Raw genomic sequence first — 20,485 nt, forward strand, 5'->3', positions numbered from 1 at the left:
ATGCTACCGTGCTGCTCCGTGTATGATAAAACGCCAGCTCGTTATGGGCAGAATTAATAACTATTAATGAACAATCGCACCTTTTTCCATCGGCGCAGTGTCCTTATATTGTACACATTACGTCTCCTACAGATGTTTTAACCAAATATTTTAATTCCATGGAATCTACAACTTTTTTGCATTTTTATAGTTCCGCCCTCCTATTCGACACGTGCTAGTTTGAGTAGTAAACAAGACTCCGGGTTGGTTGTAGATTCACTTCGTTTCCTGGCTAGTGTGTGGCTGTGAGGGGTGAGTTTGTCGTTTAGATCCAGTTCTTATCCAGTGCTGTCATGTGGGGTTGCTTCAGAATGACTTTCCAAATCTAAAATATGTTAAGCTGCTTCTAAAAGCTGGGAGGTGTCGTCCCGGTTCTAACTGCTGCTGTAGGAGGCGCAGCTCTAACTGGTTCTGTTGAAGCAATGCTCACTCGGTTGATGGGTGAAATCGTGTAGCCTCTCTGCACAACAGGAGCGGTGGCATTTCCATATTTTTTACAAAGCCACACACAGACTGTCAGAGTTCCTGTTAAGCGAAATTTGGCCGCCAGTTTCTTGGTGATTGGTGTGAGCGAGGCGGTTGTGTGTATCGGAGTGATTCAGTGCCTCTCTGGGATCGGTGCAGACTGCAGCAGAATGGAGGAGCTCCCCGCCTCTGACACTTGCAACAAGCAAGAATCCCAGTCCATCCAGACTCGTTTCCGCAAACACTTCCAGAAGAACAGACCCTTCCTCGGCTCCAAATTGACATCCGACCAGAAGGGCGAAAGTAAGAAGGAGACCGCGGGGAAAGTGCATTTGAAAAGCAGGAGGAGGCAGGTCCTGGACCGTGTCTTCTCATCCTCACAGCCCAACCTGTGCTGCTCGGTACCCAGTGACAGCCCGGGAGCCAGTGGCCAAAGGGATTTGCGAGCTGGGGTCAAGCTGCTAAACCCACTGAGCCCTCAATCCAAACAGGTGACCCCGCAGAGACAGAAAGCCATTTTGGCCAGTGTTTGGTCCGCAGTGACCCACCACAAGAGCTCCTCCCTGGGCACATCCGACTGCTTGAAGATCCCGAAGCCGATCATGGAGCCGGAGTCCCGCAGTCCCACTGAAGCTGCACCGAGGGTGAGTAACAACTGACAGCTCCGGGCTTTTGGTGCAGTGTTCCTGGCCGCCGCTTCTTGCGTACTTGGTGCCGGATGGGACCGGGACCGGGACCGGGACCGGGACCGGGACCGGGACCGGGACCCCCCCCCCCCCCCCCCGCCGTACAGCCATTGAGCCGGACTGGCTGCAGCTTCCTACCACCGCGAACCCACATTACACACACAGCAGCAACTTTCCACACAGCCACTGTCTCACCATCCAGCTGGCACCGCGCTCCTCCCACACCCCTGTCCCGGGGCAAGCTGCACCTGGGACGGGGGGGGGGGGGGGGCAAGCGGCACCCTGGGGAGAGAGGGGGCAAGCTGCACCTTGGGAGAGAGGGGACAAAGCTGCACCTGGGACGGGGGGGGGGGGCAAGCGGCACCCTGGCAGAGAGGGGGCAAGCTGCACCCTGGGCAGAGGGGGCAAGCTTCACCTTGGGGAGGGAGAGGGCCAAGCTGCACCTGGGACGGGGAGGGGGGGGCAAGCTGCACGTGGGGAGAGAGGGGGCAAGCTGTACTTGGGGAGAAGAGAGGGCAAGCTGCACCTGGACAGGGGGGTGGGGGCAAGCTGCACCTGGGGAGAGAGGGGGCAAGCTGCACCTTGGGACGGGGGGGGCAAGCTGCACCTTGGGACGGGGTGGGCAAGCTGCACCCTGGGACGGGGGCGGGCAAGCTGCACCCTGGGAGAGAGGGGGCAAGCTGCACCCTGGGGAGGAGGGCAAGCTGCACCCTGGGGAGGGAGAGGGCAAGCTGCACCCTGGGGAGGGAGAGGGGGCAAGCTGCACCCTGGGACGGGGGGGGGGGGCGGCAAGCGCATCCTGGGACCGGGGAGGGGGGGCAAGCTGCACCCTGAGACGGGGGGGGGGGGGTCAAGCTGCACCCTGGGGAGGGAGAGGGCAAGCTGCACCCTGGGGGGGGAGAGGGCAAGCTGCACCCTGGGACGGGGGGGCAAGCTGCACCCTGGGACGGGTGGGGGGGGCGGGGCAAGCTGCACCCTGGGGCGAGAGGGGGCAAACTGCACCCTGGGGAGAGAGGGGGCAAATTGCACCCTGGGGAGAGAGGGGGCAAGCTGCACCCTGGGGAGGTAGAGGGCAAGCTGCACCCTGGGACGGGGGATGGGGGACGGGGGGGGGGAAGCTGCACCCTGGGACGGGGGGTGGGCGCAAACTGCACCTTGGGGAGGGAGGGGGCAAGTTGCACCTTGGGACGGGGGGGGGGGGGGTGGACAAGCTGCAGCCTGGGGAGGGAGAGGGCAAGCTGCACCCTGGGGAGGGAGAGGGCAAGCTGCACCCTGGGGAGGGAGAGGGCAAGCTGCACCCTGGGGAGGGAGAGGGCAAGCTGCACCCTGGGGAGGGAGAGGGCAAGCTGCACCCTGGGGAGGGAGAGGGCAAGCTGCACCCTGGGGAGGGAGAGGGCAAGCTGCACCCTGGGACCGGGGGGGGGGGGTGGGGCAAACTGCACCCTGGGACGGGGGGGGCAAACTGTACCCTGGGACGGGAGGGGGTGCAAGCTGCACCCTGGGGAGAGAGGGGGCAAGCTGCACCCTGGGATGGGGGGGGGCAAGCTGCACCCTGGGAGAGAGGGCGGAAAGTTGCACCCTGGGACGGGTGTAGGGGAGGGGCTAAGCTGCACTCTGAGAGGGGGGCAAGCTGCACCCTGGGACGGGAGGAAGCTGCACGCTGGGACGGGGGGGTGGGGCCAAGCTGCACCCTGGGACGGGGGGGGGGGGCAAGCTGCACCCTGGGGAGAGAGGGGGCAAGCTGCACCCTGGGACGGGGGGAGGGGAGGGGCTAAGCTGCACTCTGAGAGGGGGGCAAGCTGCACCCTGGGTCGGGAGGAAGCTGCACGCTGGGACGGGGTGGGGGGGGGCAAGCTGCACCCTGGGACGGGGGGGAGGGGGCAAGCTGCACCCTGGGACGGGGGGGGGGGGGCAAGCTGCACCCTGGGAGAGAGGGCGAAAGCTGCACCCTGGGGACAGAGGGGGCAAGCTGCACCCTGGGACGGGGCGGGGGGGGGGGGAGGGGGCAACCCGCACTCTGGGACCGGGGGGGGGGGGGCAAGCTGCACCCTGGGAAGGAGGGGGCAAGCTGCACCCTGGGAGAGAGGGGGCAAGCTGCACCCTGGGATGGGACGGGGGGGAGGGCAAGCTGCACCCTGGGGGGGGGGGGGCAAGCTGCACCCAGGGGCTGGTTTAGCTCACTCAGCTAAATCGCTGGCTTTTAAAGCAGACCAAGCAGGCCAGCAGCACGGTTCGATTCCCGTACCAGCCTCCCCGGACAGGCGCCGGAATGTGGCGACTAGGGACTTTTCACAGTAACTTCATTGACGCCTACTCGTGACAATAAGCGATTTTCATTTCATTTTCATTTCAAGAGGGGGCACGCTGCAGCCCTGGGGGAAGGGGGCGCGGCACCGGGCGGGGGGGGGTGTAGAGGATAAACTGCAGCCCTGGGGGGGGGGGCACGCTGCACTCCTATGGGGAGGGGGAGGGGGCAAGCTGCAGCCCTGGGGGGGGGGGGGAGGGGGCAAGCTGCAGCCCTGGGGGAGGTGGCAAGCTGCAGCCCTGGGGGGGGGGGGGGTAGGCTGCAGCCCTGGGGGGTGGGGGGGAACCTGCAGCCCTTGGGGAGGGGGGGCGGTAAGCTGCACCCCTGGGGGGAGGAGGCAAGCTGCAGCACGGGGGGGGGGGGATAAGCTGCAGCCCTGGGGGGGGAGGAGGCAAGCTGCAGCCCTGGGGGGGGGGGCAAGCTGCTGTTCTGGGGGGGGGGGAAGGAGGCGAGCTGCAGCCCGGGGGTGGGGGGAAAGCTGCTGTTCTGGGGGGGGGGGGGAGGCGAGCTGCAGCCCTGGGAGGGGAGGGGGCAAGCTGCAGCCCTGGGGAGGGGGGGGGAGGAGGGGGTAAGCTGCAGCCCTGGGGGGAGGGGGCAAGCTGCAGCACGGGGGGGGGGGGATAAGCTGCAGCCCTGGGGGGGGGGGAAGGAGGCGAGCTGCAGCCCGGGGTGGGGGGAAAGCTGCTGTTCTGGGGGGGGGGGGGGTGGAGGCGAGCTGCAGCCCTGGGAGGGGAGGGGGGCAAGCTCCAGCTCTGAGGGGGGGGGGAGGGGGCAAGCTGCAGCCTTGGGGGGAGGGGGCAAGCTGCAGCCCTGGGGAGGGGGGAGGGGGGAGGAGGGGGTAAGCTGCAGCTCTGGGGGGTGGGAAGAGGGGGTAAGCTGCAGCCCTGGGGGGGGGGGGGCGGCCTATCCTGCAGCCCTGAGTGGCTGGTGTGGAGGGGACAGATGGGGAGAAGCTGCAGCTCGGGGTGCGGGGGGGGGGGGGGGGGGTGGGGTGAGATGGGCAAAGCTGCTGCCCTCGGGTGGATCAGGCAGGGGCCCCAGCCTTGGGGAGATCCCAAACTTTTGCCAATTGTTGAAAACTGGGTAAACCGGCAAAGAGTGGGAAGAGGGAGAGTTGAAAGTCTCGGTGAATTGACGTGAATGCAGGAGTTATTTCCACTGGGAAGTGTCGGGAAATTAATTTCCGGGACGGTCGGGCTACACTGAGCAATCTGTTTCAGTCTGGGATCTGTCCGATAGCTTGTCATTTCTTATTCAAGCCGCACTTGCTGTCTAGACCGGCTTGGTGCTGCTCCGACCCTGAACTCTCTGCACGTATTCCCTGCAGCGGTTGGATGCTGCCTGTACTCTGCTGGGCGGGGGCAGGAGCAGCGCATCGAGGGCGGCTCTGTGTTTGGAGAATTCTCCCGGACTCCATCCATCACTGGAAGCGTGGCAGCAAAATCCGTGAATGGAATGAAATCAGACGTGCTTCCCATTTTCTGTATTGTTCCTTCTACATTACAATTAAATGCAATGAAAAACGATCCAGTCCATCTCGTTCACTTTCTGCAAGTGGTATTACAAAGAACAGTAGTGGAGTTGGTGACCAATCTTTGGTCAATTAGTTTTCAACAGAGCCAGAGACAGGAGCAGACAAACCCAAGGGTGAAAAACTTTGAGAAATAGAGGGCAGGAGTCCTTTTTTCTCTCCCAAGCAAACTAAACATCTGCCAAGTCTCCAATTATTCAGATCCTGGTATTTTCTGAAAGAATTACAACTGATTTGCTTTTGAATGAGTCAACACTATCTGCTACCATCATTTCCCAAGGGACACTCTTCCGAATCTTTACCAAACATTCACTGAAATAATGGCCCTGATATTCACTGGGGTGGGATTTGGGGAGTGCCGGGGGGGGGGGGGGGGGGGGGGGGGGGGGGGGGGTGGAGAACTGGAAGGACATGTTTCCCAGATGTGGTGAAATGTCCACACTGGTTGGGGGGGGGGGGGGGGGGGAGTTTTTTTTTTCTAAGGCAGATGGACAGAAAAGGATCAGAAAAGTTCTACAATAGGGATAGCGATAGGGATTGAAGGGAGTGAGGCAAGGTGGGTTGAGCATGGTTGGAGGAGTCACAAGCGATAAGACCATAATACATAGGAGCAGAATTAGGCCCATCGAGTCTGCTCAAACATGGCTGATATGTTTCTCATCCCCATTCTCCTGCCTTCTCCCCATAACCCCTGATCCCCTTATTAATCACGAACTATCTATCTCTCTCTTAAAGACACTCAGTGACTTCATCTCCACAACCTTCTATGGCAAAGAGTTCCACAGATTCACTACCCTCTGGCTGAAGAAATTCCTCCTCATCTCCGTTTTAAAGGATGGTCCCTTCAGTCTGAAGCTGTGCCCTCAGGTTCCAGTTTCCCCAACTAGTGGAAACATCCTCTCCACACCCACTCTATCCAGGCCTCTCAGTATTCTGTAAGTTTTAATAAGATCCCCCCTCATCCTTCTAAATTCCAACAAGTATAGATCACAGGGCTTCAGGGGAGAGCAGAGGGTAATCCGAGATCAGTGGGGTTGGGGAAGGTTCAAACATTGTAGGGGAAATTGGGGTTCCTCCTTATCTCAGTGCAGGTTCAGTCAAATGCAATGTTAGCATTCATGTCCACAGGGCTGCAATACAAGACCAGGGAGGTACTTCTGAGGCTTTATAGGCTCTGGTCCGACCCCATTTGGAGTATTGTGAGCAGTTTTGGGCCCCATATCTAAGGAAGGATATGCTGGCCTTGGAAAGGTCCAAAGGAGGTTCACAAGAATGATCCCTGGAATTAAGAACTTGGCGTATGAAAAACGGTTGAGGACTCTGGGTCTATACTCGTTGGAGTTTAGAAGGATGAGTGGGGATCTTATTGAAACTTACAGGATACTGCGAGGCCTGGATAGAGTGGACGTGCAGAGGATGTTTCCACTTGTAGGAAAAACTAGAACCAGAGAACACCATTTCAGACCAAAGGGATGATCCTTTAAAACAGAGATGCCGGGGAATTTTTTCAGCCAGAGGGTGGTGAATCTGTGGAACTCTTTGCCGCAGAAGGCTGTAGAGGCCAAATCACTGAGTGTCTTTAAGACAGAGATCGATAGGTTCTTGATTAATAAGGGGATCAGGGGTTATGGGGAGAAGGCAGGAGAATGGGGGTGAGAAAAATATCAGCCATGATTGAATGGCAGAGCAGACTCGATGGGCCGAGTGGCCTATTTCTGCTCCTATGTCTTATGGTCTATTGTTTTAAATCTACCACCTCTCAACCAATATCTGTGACCTCTCGTTAGAGTGTCCCACAAGGGGGAACATTTGGTCTACCTTTACTTTATCAGTCCCTTTTACTATTTGATATACCTCTCATTTATCTAAACTCCAGCGAGTACAAGCCCAAGAGATTTAATCTATCCTCCTATGCCATCCCTTTCATCCTCAGAATTAATCTGGTGATCTTCCTCTGAACTGTCTCCAATGCCACCTCATCCTTCCTCATGTAAGGAGACCAAAACTGGACACAATACTCCAGATGTGGTCTCACTAACATGCTGTACAATTGCAACAACTCTCCTCTACTTTTATACTCTAGTCCTTTTGCAATAAATGCTAACATTCCATTTGCCTTTTTTATTACATACTGCACCTGCATTCTGACTTTCTGCGATTCATGAACAAAGACACCCAAATCCCAAGTGCATTTTGAATCTGCTTCCCAAGTAGATAATAATTTGCCTTTCTATTTGGTCAGCCAAATCGACAACCTCACACTTATCCACATTAAACTCCATCTGCCAAATTTTGACCCAATTCCCTAGCCTATCTATATCTGTCTGTAAATTCTTTATCTTCTCTTCACTGTCTGCTTTCCACCTATTTTAGTATCATCTGCACATTTTGCTGTATTACTCTCTGTTCCTGCTTTCGATCATTTGTATAGATAGTTAACAGTTGACTGTTTAGGACTGACCCCTGTGGCACCCCGCTAGTTACAGTTTTCCAACCAGAGAAAGACCCAAGTATCCCACCATTCTGCTTTCTGTCAGTCAGCCAATCCTCAATCCAATCTAGTACTCTACCCTCAATCCCCTGCGATCTCACCTTCTGGATTAGCCTTTTATGCGGCACCTTGTCAAATTCCTCCTGGAAAAATGGATATACCACAGCTACAGGTTCCCCATTATCCACCTTGCGGGTTACATCCTCAAAGACCTCGAGCAAGTTTGTCAAGCATGCCTTCCCCTTCATAAACCACGCTGGCAATAATGGATTGAGCTTTGTCTTTCCAAATGTTCAGTCATCACCTCCTTAATGATTGATTATAGCAACTTCAACACCACAGAGGTCAAGTTAGCTAGTCCATAGGTTCCTACTTTTTATCCCTCTCCCTTTTTGAGTAGGGACATCACATTAGCATGTTTCCAATCCACTGAGACCTTTCCAGAATCCAGGGAATTTTGAAATATCATAACCAATGCATCCACTATCTCTGCTGCCACCTCCTTTAATATTCTCGGGTGAAGGCCATCAGGTCTCAGAGACTTATCTGCCTTCAATCCCTTTAGTTTATTCAACACCTTCTCTCTAGTGATGATTATTGCACCAAGTTCCTCTGCATTACTGCAGTTTTTGGAATTTTTAAATTATTCGCTACCATGAAGACAGAAGCAAAATATTGGCCAAATAGAAGCCTCTGGTTGTAAAACATGTGTACCAGAGATAACCCCTCCCTACTTGGCAGCACTGTAAATGTACCTGCATCATATGGACTGCAGAAATTTAAGAAGATGCACCAGCTTCTCGAGGGTAATTAGTGATGGCAATAAACACCAGCATTGCAGGCCATTCTTCCATCCCAGGAATGTTTTTTTAAAAAGTAGTCACTTGTCATTTGTGTGAGAATTAGACAGCAATGTCATGCAAATGCAAACCTGCTGCTAAGTGCTAAAATTGAGATGTTGTTGTTCAAGATGGGCTGCTCCTCCATGAGCTGCACAAAAGTGGCATCTTGCCATCTGGATCCTCAGCCAATTGCATTGAATGGTGTGAATGTCCTCTACTGGCATTGTCGATATGGACTAAACATGGCACAAAAAAGTTAGATCTGTCTATTTCAGTCTCGGGGACGTTAATGGTATGGCAAGCTTTGATTATTGCAAAACAACCTCACCGACATTGAAAATTAATTTTTACAAGTGTGCCATCTCATTCCTTCTGTTTGCAATTCTATTTGGAGATTTAATAAAAATACTTTTGTTTCTATTTATAAACCTTTTTGTTTTATAAACCAATCTTTCTGTTCCTCTTTTATTTTTAATTTTGTACCTGATATGACAATTCATTTACTATTCTAAATTATAAATCCTGGGTTCAGACTCTGCATTGTTCATTAGCAATTCCGCAGTCTGATTAGCGGTAGTTAAGGAGATACACATTCGCTTGTTTTGTTCACACAGGTGCTAGATTCTATTTGGTGGGCACTGCACCATTTCGTTTACCCGCTTGCAGAAAATTGCTATGCAAAGAGGCAATAAAAATGGCCTGTGCAAGGGCCAGTTTAAGTTATGGCAGGTGTCAATGACCTTGCCGAAACAAACTACTGATTCACCATGGCAATTGGATCTGCTTGCAAGTACAGGGACTTTGGTTTGAATGCACAAGTTTCCTTATGTAGGAATAGTAACTCTTGATTCAAATTTACTAATGAAATGCACCTAATGAAAATAGAGTTGGCATAGTGTTAAGATTAGGGCAATCTCTAATTGATCTGTGAGACAGGGCCTCACTCATCTCACCTAATGAGCTGCCACGATTGCACCGGAATTGTATTAATCAAGCAGTTGGATATAGCTTTCCTGAGATGTACTCACACCATTTCTCTTGGAAAATAGATCATGACTGTATTGTATTGGAATTGTATTTTCACGTGTGTCCTGTTGTGAGTTGGAAACCATTTTACAGCAATACAAAAGTGATAATATAGTGGTTTTGGACCAATGCTTCTGGAATTTCATTATCAATTTGGAGCAGGCCAGCGGATGTTCTTTGTTGTCAAAAGTGTCATATTTGATATCCATACATCTGACAGTTGTAATTCCGAAACCACATAGCTGTTTGCCAAAAGTCTCAAGCTGAATGTTACTCAGGAGATGTATATATTTGCAGATATAAAACCTCATACAGTCACATTCTAATTTAATTGTACCAACAGTTTTCTTGCTGTATTGAGCATGTCCAGGGGCACTCCCACATTTGTCAAGCATTCCTCTGTTCATGCATTTGCGACAGAATAAATGCAATATTTAATTACAGTTAATAATTATTTGTCAGTATTCCAATATTCTGTTTGGTGTAGAATTGCAATTGTGTTCAAAGCCTGTCATGGTGTGATGATAATATATTACAACATAATGACACGTCTCAGCATTACGAATGAAGAGCGCTCCAGAACCAGCAGCACACCCTTTGTAACTGTTCCAGTACAGTTGCCACACTGCCATTTACCCGAAAGGACAGGCAGATGGGCGGGTTGCGTTGTTAGTAAGAAATTAATTTAAATAGATAGCCAGAAACGATTTTGGGTTGAAAGGCATCTGTGTGGGTAGAGTTGAGGAGTCACAAAGGTAAAAAGACCCTGATGGGTGTTATGTACAGGTCCAAGCAGTAGTCAGGATGTGGGGCAGAAAATAGATCAGGAGATAGAAAATACATATAAGAAAGACAATATTACAATAATCATGGGAGACTTCAAGATTCAGGTGGACTGGGAAAATCAGGTTGGTAGCAGATCCCAAGAAAAGGAATTTGTGGAATGTCTACGAGATAGTTTTTTGGAGTAGCTTGCGGTAGAGTCCAACAGGGAACAAGCAATTCTGAATTTGGTGATGTACAATGAGGCAGACTTTATTGGAGAACTTAAGGTGAAGGAAACCTCGAGGCAATGACCACAATATGATCAAATTTACCCTTCAGTTTGAGAGGGAGAAGCTGGAATCCAATGTAATGGTTTTACAATTGAATAAAGGTAACTACAAAGACATGAGGGAGGAGCTGGCCATTTTTGATTGGAAGGGGAGTTTAACATAGGAGACAGTTTTTGAAAATTTAATTTTATAAATTTAAGTACTCAATTCATTTTTTTTTGCCAATGAAGGGGGAATTTTAGCATGGCCAATGCACTTACACTGCACGTCTTTGGGTTGTGAAGGTGAGAACCATGCAGACACGGGGGGGGGAATGTGCAAACTCCCCACGTGTCCTTGGCGCCGTGAGACATCAGTGCTAACCACTGCACCATTATGTCGCCCCAGCAAGGAAGACAGTGGAATAGCAATGGCAGGAGTCTTTGGGAGTTATTAGGGAGGCACAACAGAAATACATGCCAAGGAGGAGGAGACATGCTAAGGGGAGCACAAAGCAACCAAGGCTGACAAGGGAGGTCAAGGAGCAGCATAAAAGTAAGGGAAAGAACATACAATGTGGCAAGGATTAGTGGGAAGCCTTCAAAAGCAAACAGAGCACAATTAAAAACAGGAATAAGAGGGGAGAAGATGAAATCTGAATGCAAGCTAGATAGTAATATAAAAGAAGATTGCAAGAGTTTCTTTTGATATGTAAGAGGGAGACATGAATAGACCACTGAAAAATGGGGCTGGAGAAGTAATAATAGGGAACAAAGAAATTGCAGATGAGTTGAATAGGTACTTTGCATCAGTCTTCACAGTGGAAGACACCAGTGGCGCACCAGAACTTCAAGAGTGTCAGGGGGCAGAGATGAGTGCAGTGGCTATCACCTAATGAGGAGGTGCTGGGGAAACTAAACGGTCTGAAGGTGCATAAATCACCCAGACCGGATGGATTATACCCCAGGATTCTGAAGGAGATTGTGAAGGCATTGGCAGTGATATTTCAGGAATCACTGGAGGCAGCATAGGTCCCAGAGCTTTGGAAAATGGTTAATGTAACACTCTTGGTTAAGAAAGAAGGGAGGCAGGAAATTATAGGCTGGTTAGCTTGACTTCAGTTGTTGGTATGATTTTAAAGTCTATTATTGAGGATGAGATTGCAGAGTATTTAGAAGTGAATAGTAAAAAAGGAGTGAGTCACCATGGATTCAACAAGGGGAGGTCATGCCTGACAACTCTGTTAGAACTCTTTGAGGAGGTAACGAGGATGTTAATAAAGGAGAGCCAGTGTATATGATATATTTGGATTTACGGAAGCCCTTTGACTAGGTGTCGTACAGGAGGCTGCAAAATAAGAAAGAGTGCCCATGGTGTTGTTGGCAAGGTACTGGCATGGATAGAGGATTGGCTGACTGGCAGAAGGCAGCCAGTGGGGATAAAGGGGTCTTTTTCAGGATGGCAGCTGGCGACTAGTGGTGTTCTGCAGGGGTCATGGACCACAGCTATTCATGATATAATGTGGGGATGCCACCATGGATAATAATATGGATACCACCATTACACGTGGAAACACCACCCACCAGGTATGCGGCACATACTCGTGCGACTCGACCAATGTAGTCTACCTCATACGCTGCAGGAAAGGATGTCCTGAAGCGTGGTACATTGGCGAGACCATGCAGACACTGCGACAACGAATGAATGGGCATCGTGTGACAATCACCAGGCAGGAATGTTCCCTCCCAGTCGGGGAACACTTCAGCAGTCAAGGGCATTCAGCCTCTGATCTCCGGGTAAGCATTCTCCAAGGCGGTCTTCAGGACACGCGACAACGCAGAATTGCAGAGCAAAAACGTATAGCTAAGTTCCGCACGCATGAGTGCGGCCTCAACCGGGATCTTGGATTCATGTCGCATTACATTCATCCCCCACCATCTGGCCTGGACTTGCAAAATCCTACCAACTGTCCTGGCCTGAGACAATTCACACCTCTTTAACCTGGGGTTACCCCTATCTCTGGATCTGTAATGATTTGATTACCCGCAAATGCTCGCATTCCAAGCATTGTCTGGCATCTCTGACTTTGTCTATATAAATGTTTCTGGAACATACCTCTCCATTCACCTGAGGAAGGAGCAGTGCTCCGAAAGCTCATGTTTGAAACAAACCTGTTGGACTTTAACCTGGTGTTGTAAGACTTCTTACTGTATTCATGATATACTTTAATGATCTGGAAGAAGGAACTGAGGGCATTGTTGCAAAGTTTGCAGATGCTACAAAGATATGGAGAGGGACAGGTAGTATTGAGAAAGCGGGAAGGTTGCAGAAGGGGACAGGCTAGGAGAGTGGGCAAAGAAGTAGCAGATGGGACACAATGTGGAAAAGTGTGAGGTTATGAACTTTGGTAGGAATAATAGGCATAGACTCATTTCTAAATGGGAAAAGGCTTCAGAAATCAGAAGCACTTCAGAAGTACTTGGGAGTCCTAGTTCAAGATTCTCTTAAGTTTAACATGCAGATTCAGTAGTTCTGAAGGTAAATGCAATGTTAGTATTCATGTTGAGAGGGCTAGAATACAAGAGTAGGGGTGTACTGTTGAGGCTGTATTAGGCTCTGGCCAGATCCCATTTGGAATATTGTGAGCAGTTTTGGGCCCTGTATCTAAGGAAGGATGTGCTGGCCTTGGAGAGGATCCAGAGGTGTTTCAAAAAAATGATCCCTGGAATGAAGGACTTGGCATATGAGGAGCAGTTGAGGACTTTGGCTCTGTACTCGATGCAGTTTAGAAGGATGAGGAGGGGATCTTGTTGAAACTTACAGAATACTGAGAGGCCTGGATAGAGTGAACGTGGAGAGGATGTTTCCATGAGGAGGAGAAACTAGAATCTGAGGGCACAGCCTCAGACTAAAGGGGCGATCCATTAAAACTGAGATGAGGAGGAATTTCTTCAGCCAGAGGGTGGTAAATCTGTGGAACTCTTTGCCGCAGAAGGCTGTGGAGGCCAAGTAACTTGAGTGTCTTTAAGACAGAGATAGATATGTTCTTGATTAATAATGGGATCAGGGATAATGGGAAGAAGGCAGGAGAATGGGGATGGGAAACATATCAGCCATGATTGAATGGCCGAGCATACTCGATGGGCCGAGTGGCCTAATTCTGCTCCTATGTCTTGTGGTATTTCACTCACAATGTGGGAGATTGCATTGTCTGTAAAAAAAAACAAATCTCACGGTAGCATGGTGGTTAGCATCAATGCTTCACAGCTCCAGGGTCCCAGGTTCGATTCCGGCTGGGTCACTGTCTGTGTGGAGTCTGCACGTCCTCCCCGTGTGCGCGTGGGTTTCCTCCGGGTGCTCCGGTTTCCTCCCACAGTCCAAAGATGTGCGGGTTAGGTGGATTGACCATGCTAAATTGCCCGTAGTGTAAGGTTAATGGGGGGATTGTTGGGTTACGGGTATACGGGTTATGTGGGTTTAAGTGGGGTGATCATTGTTCGGCACAACATCGGGGGCCGAAGGGCCTGTTCTGTGCTGTACTGTTCTATGTTCTAACTTGGCTAATTACTGCTCCTTCAGCCAACTTTTAATAATAAACAAAGTGATGAAAGATGTTGCTTATTGTATGATCAAGCGGTACCTGATCGGCAACAATCTGCTCACCGGTGCTCAGTTTGGGATCTTACAGGATCACTCTACTCCAGACCTCATTACAGTCTTGGTCTAAATATAGATGGAAGAGCCAAATTCTCCAGCGGTAAGGTCAGAGTGACTGCCCTCGTCATAAGGGCCACATTTGACTGAGTGTGACATTAAAGAGCCCGCGCAAAAAAGTCAGTGGGAATCAGGGGTGGGCTCTTCATTGATTGAACTCCTACTTAGCATGAAGGATTTAGATTTAGATTTAGAACAGTACAACACAGAACAGGCCCTTCGGCCCTCGATGTTGTGCCGAGCAATGATCACCCCACTCAAACTCACGTATCCACCCTATACCCGTAACCCAACAACTCCCCCTTAACCTTACTTTTTAGGACACTACAGGCAATTTAGCATGGCCAATCCACCTAACCCGCACATCTTTGGACTGTGGGAGGAAACCGGAGCACCCGGAGGAAACCCACGCACACACGGGGAGGACGTGCAGACTCCGCACAGACAGTGACCCAGCCGGGAACCGAACCTGGGACCCTGGAGCTGTGAAGCATTGATGCTAACCACTATGCTACCGTGCTGTGTAGTTGTTGGAGACCAATCATTGCAGTTCCAGGGTATCATTGAAGGAGTTTCTCATGGTAGACCCAATCTTCTGTTGCTTACATGTGAACAAGGAGCAGCAGTAGACAATTTGGCTCCTCAATCCTCATCCAACATTTGAAAAAATAATGGCTGGTCTGATAGTAACCTCATATCTGCACCTGCCACTGATAACCTATCACCACCTTACTAATCAAAAATCTAAGGCCTTTGCCTTAAAAATATTCAAAGTCTCTGCTCCTAATGCCTTTTCAGGATGGGAGTTCCAAACACTCGCGACTCTCTGAGAGAAACAGATTCTCCTCATCTCTGTTTTAAATGGGAAACCAGTTAATTTTATACATTGGCTCCTATTTCTAGATTCCCTCACAAGAGGAAACATCCTCTCCACATTCACCCTTTCAAGACCCCTCAAGATCTTTGTTTCAATCAAGTTGCCCCTTATTCTTCTAAGCCGCAGTGGATCCAAGCCTAGCCTGTCTGACCTTTCCTCATAAGGCAACCCACCCATTCCTGGTATTAGTCTGGTAAACCTTCTCTGAACTGCTTCCAACATATTTACACACTGCTTAAATAAAGTGACCAATGCAGTTCTCCAGATGTGGTCTCACTGCTGCTCTGTTTAAATGAAGCATAACTTTCCTACTTTTGTATTCAAGCCTCCTTTCAATAAACTATAACATTCTATTAGGTTTCCTAATTACTTGCTGTACCTACACCTACCACTGTATATTCCAATTAAGCGACCTAATACCACTTGCCACTTTTAAATAAAGTTAACAATCAGGGTTTCTTGCTTTTCTGTGCAGACATGTGGAGAGAGATCCTTATAGTAACAACTTGAAAATCCTTCTGTCTTCTCAGGTTAAAAATTTATGGCAAACTGCAAAACTACAGACACACCTGGCTCCTCCCAATAGTTACAACATCTGTCAGGCATTCTCCAGTCCCCTCACACTAAGACGTCCCATGATCTGCTTAGTTAGGACTAAACACAATCCTTGATAAATTATCTATACCCTATGGAACCTCAAAATCAAAACACTTTCATTGTTAAAATCAATAATTACCTCACCTTTACGACAATTTAACCACAGCTTTAGCAGTCATGCTGTTGATATGTATTTAAACCCAGGCTTTCTAATAATATTACTACCACAAAATATAATACATAACAATTTCTTATATTCATCATATCTCCTTCCTGGAGTCTTTCAGCGCCCTCGCCCTAGAGCGTTTTGGCGCCCTCTTTCTGGAGCCTTTTGGCACCCTCACCCTGTTGCCTTTTGGCGCCCTCACCCTGGAGCCTTTTGGCGCCCTCACCCTGGAGCCTTTTGGCGCCCTCACCCTGGAGCCTTTTGGCGCCCTCACCCTGGAGCCTTTTGGCGCCCTCTTTCTGGAGCCTTTTGGCGCCCTCACCCGCCTTTCGGCGCCCTCACCCTGGAGCTTTTTGGCGCCCTCACCCTGGAGCCTTTTGGCGCCCTCACCCTGGAGCCTTTTGGTGCCCTCACCCGCCTTTTGGCGCCCTCTTTCTGGAGCCTTTTGGCGCCCTCACCCTGGAGCCTTTTGGTGCCCTCACCCTGGAGCCTTTTGGCGCCCTCTTTCTGGAGCCTTTTGGCGCCCTCACCCTGGAGCCTTTTGGCGCCCTCTTTCTGGAGCCTTTTGGCGCCCTCACCCGCCTTTCGGCGCCCTCACCCTGGAGCCTTTTGGCGCCCTCACCCTGGAGCCTTTTGGTGCCCTCACCCTGGAGCCTTTTGGCGCCCTCACCCTGGAGCCTTTTGGCGCCCTCACCCTGGAGCCTTTTGGCGCCCTCACCCACCTTTCGGCACCCTCACCCTGAAGCCTTTTGGCGCCCTCACCCTGAAGCCTTTTGGCGCCCTCACCCGCCTTTCGGCGCCCTCACCCTGAAGCCTTTTGGCGCCCTCACCCTGGAGCCTTTTGGCGCCCTCACCCTGGAGCCTTTTGGCGCCCTCACCCTGGAGCCTTTTGGTGCCCTCACCCTGGAGCCTTTTGGCGCCCTCACCCTGGAGCCTTTTGCCGGCCACATCCTGGAGCCTTTTGCCGTCCACACCCTGGAGCCTTTTGGCGCCCTCACCCTGGAGCCTTTTGGCGCCCTCACCCTGGAGCCTTTTGGCGCCCTCACCCTGGAGCCTTTTGGCGCCCTCACCCTGGAGCCTTTTGGCGCCCTCACCCTGGAGCCTTTTGGCGCCCTCACCCTGGAGCCTTTTGGCACCCTCACCCTGGAGCCTTTTGGCGCCCTCACCCTGGAGCATTTTGGCGCCCTCACCCTGGAGCATTTTGGCGCCCTCACCCTGGAGCCTTTTGCCGCCCACATCCTGGAGCCTTTTGCCGCCCACATCCTGGAGCCTTTTGCCGTCCACACCCTGGAGCCTTTTGCCGTCCACACCCTGGAGCCTTTTGGCGCCCTCCCTACAGATCTTTCACTGCCTCTACTCTTGAGGTCGTTTCCTATCTGAGGTCTGGCATTGCCTCTTCCCTGAGGTCTTATTGCCTCCTCTGAAATCTTGGATTGCTGATGGACCTTTTGCTTTTAAAAGTTGCTCTCTATTTGAGGTGGTCTTCAATTTTCCAGTCTATTGCCCCCTATTCCTCCTTGTGGTTGCTGCATTAACCATATTACGACTTTAAATGTATTACAAATTTTAAGTGCATTACCTCTTTAAAGGCATTACTGCTTTAAGATTGTCATTTTTAAAAAACTGTTAGCAGCTGCCAGTTCTCTCTCTGTGCTTTACCCATGCTTTTGAAATTTTGGCGGGAACCTGGTTGCTCCTCACTTGAACCTTATTTTTAACCTTAAAAATTTATCTTCCAATCCTCCAAAACCTCTCCTTTATACTGATAGGGAACTCTCTCCATGACCTCTGCAACCTTTTTTGTCTTTTAGCTGGCTGGAGAGTCTACTTCTTTTGATGCGTCTGTTCCTTCCTTTGTTAATTTCACCAGCAGATTCAAGACCTTTATTTAAAAAACTTTTAAACTTATTTTTCTTTTAAGTAGCCTGGGGACTGCTCTTTCCCCCAAAATTCGGCCAGCAGCACGGTTCAATTCCCGTACCAGCCTCCCCGAACAGGCACTGGAATGTGGCGACTAGGGGCTTTTCACAGTAACTTCATTGAAGCCTACTCGTGACAATAAGCGATTTTCATTTCATTTAATTTCAATTCCAGAACTTCTGTGTTGGAAGTCCTCTGTGTAATAGGCCGCTATCACGGCCCCCCCCCCCCCCCCCCCCCCCCCCCGCAGGCTCCGCTCCAATTGGGAGCACGCAAATTTTACCCTCTTAACTTTCCCGTGCTTTCGGGACTGGTCCTGCAGTTCCCTAGTGCATTTTTCATTTTTTCACTTCTCTCTGTGCTCTCTTTCAAAAAAAAACTTTGCAGCAACTCTTTGTCTTTTTTTTAACTCCAGTTCCACTTTTCCTTAAACTCAAAATCACAGCTCTTGGTCCATTTAAAAACAGATTCTGTATAAGGACTTGGACGACTGTGTGTAGTCTGCACGTTCTCCCCGCGTCTGCATGGGTTTCCTCCGGGTGCTCCTGTTCTCTCCCACAGTCCAAAGATGTGCAGATTAGGTGGATTGGCCATGCTAGATTGGCCCTTAATGTCCAAAGGTTGGGTAGGTTGAGAAGATAGGGTGGTGGAGTGGTCCTGGGTGGGGTGCTCTTTTGGAGGGTTGATTCAGACTCTATGGGATGGATGGCCTCCTTCTGCACTGTAGAGATTCTATGATTCTAAACTTCTGATTGCACTGGCCAATTCAGGTTTGCTCTGCGTCTGTCCCTCAGGGTCTGGCAGTATCTCAACATCTCGCCACTCGCATGTCTCGGGCCACAGGCAGCGTCCTCATAATTCATTTTATCCTTGTCACCAATGTAACAGATTGCCCTCTACAGATTTCATCAAGAAGACAAAGAATATTTATTAACAAGGAAAAACGATACATAGGCTAGCAGACTCTGGCTGCTCTAGTCCTTGCATGCTTACTGCACATATTTCAGATGTACTCTGCTTAATAGAGGACTCCACCCTCTGGGGTGATCATCTGCTCTTGGTCCCCACTGGTCCCTCAAGCCAAGTGACCCTCTTCTGCAGTTCTGTCTTAAAGCGACAGGCACAACAATCACTGGATCCACTACAACATTGAAATCCCATTCTGCTTGCACCTAAAATGGTCCTTTATTTACAATAATACTGTTATAAGATCATATCACAAATAGGCAATTCAGATCTTCCAGCCTGCTCTGCCACTCAGTGAGATGATGGCTGACCTCTGTGAGCTAAATCCATACACCCTTAATGCATTTGGCAAACATAAATATCAATCTAAGTTTTTTAATGTTAACAATTGATCCAGCATCAATTGCCGTCAGTAGTAGAGAGTTCCAAGCTTTTACCTACCTTGGTGTGTAGAGATGTTTTCTGATTTCACTTCTGAAATGTCAGCCTCTGACTTTTATGCTATACCCCACAGCCTGGTCTTCCCAACTAGCAGAGTTAATTTCGTTAATTCACTTCCCCCCAAATATCTTTAAAACTTGGATCAAATCATCCTTTTAAACTTCAAATTCTAGAGAATACAACCGTAGTTAGTGGAATCTTGCCTCATAAATTAATCCCTGGATTTCAGGAGCAGGATTTTTGGATGGTTGGGTTTCCTGCCTAACATGTGGAGAGTTTGTGGGGAATTGACTGGAGATGGGACTTCCTTACAGCAGCGCTGCAGGTCCAGTGGCCAGGACTGGGACTACAAGCAGACGCCAGGTTTTAAGTCTCGGGTTCAGGAACAGGTAAACGCAGGGGGTCTCTTGGCATGGGGGAATGGGAGAATAAAGTATAACTTGTAGTCCAGCAATTAAGGTAGCCGATGTTCAGGACGTCAAAGAGTGTAGTGAGGCAGTGGGGAAGGTAACACTGACAAAGGAGAGTACTTTCAGGCACTGAGATGGGTTGAAGTGTGTATACTTCAACGCAAGAAGCAGCAGGAATAAGGTGGGTGAACTTAAACATGGATTGGTATTTGGGACTACGATGTGGTGGCCATCACGGAAACTTGGATAGAAGAGGGGCAGAAATGGTTGTTGGAGGTCCCTGGCTATAGATGTTTCAATCAGTTTAGGGAAGGTGGTAAAAGAGGTGAGGGGGTTGCATTATTAATTACAGATAGTATAACAGCTGCAGAAAGGCAGTTCGAGGAGGATATGCCTACTGAGGTAGTATGGATTGAAGTCAGAAATAGGAAAGGAGCAGTCACCTTGTTGGGAGTTTTCTATAGGACCCCCAATAGCAGCAGACATGTGGAGGAACAGATTGGGAAACAGATTTTGGAAAGGTGCAGAAGTCACCTGGTTGTAGCCATGGGTGACTTCAACTTCCCAAATATTGAGTGGAAACTGTTCAGATCAAATAGTTTGGATGGGGTAGTGTTTGTGCAGTGTGTCCAGGAAGCTTTTCTAACACAGTATGTAGATTGTCCGACCTGAGGGGAAGCCATATTGGATTTGGTACTTGGTAATGAACCAGGGCAAGTGATAGATTTGTTAGTGGGGTAGCATTTTGGAAATAGTGACCACAATTCTGTGACTTTCACTTTAGTAATGGAGAGGGATAGGTGCGTGCAACAGGGCAAGGTTTACAATTGGGGGAAGAGTAAATACAATGCTGTCAGACAAGAACTGAAGTGCATAAGTTGGGAACATAGGCTGTCAGGGAAGGTCACAATTGAAATGTGGAACTTGTTCAAGGAACTGATACTACGTGCCCTTGATATGTATGGCCTTGTCAGG

General features: G+C 50.0%; 1 protein-coding gene across 5 annotated transcripts in view; it reads left to right on the forward strand.

The window, feature by feature from the left end:
- The first annotated feature begins 239 nt into the window (after positions 1–239).
- The window catches only part of LOC119970506 (multiple C2 and transmembrane domain-containing protein 1-like), an 891,726-nt gene continuing 871,480 nt past the window's right edge, over positions 240–20,485 (forward strand). For 2 of the 5 annotated variants that reach the window (XM_038805252.1, XM_038805253.1), the window contains exon 1: positions 245–1,148. In XM_038805252.1, coding sequence (XP_038661180.1) covers positions 675–1,148 — 474 coding nt within the window. In that variant the 5' untranslated portion in view covers positions 245–674. Of the gene's footprint in view, positions 1,149–20,485 lie in introns of all 5 variants that reach the window. The other 3 variants (XM_038805255.1, XM_038805256.1, XM_038805254.1) reach the window with 3 other exon arrangements.

The sequence above is a fragment of the Scyliorhinus canicula genome, chromosome 8 (genome assembly GCF_902713615.1).
Source record: "Scyliorhinus canicula chromosome 8, sScyCan1.1, whole genome shotgun sequence".
NCBI classification, from domain to species: domain Eukaryota; kingdom Metazoa; phylum Chordata; class Chondrichthyes; order Carcharhiniformes; family Scyliorhinidae; genus Scyliorhinus; species Scyliorhinus canicula.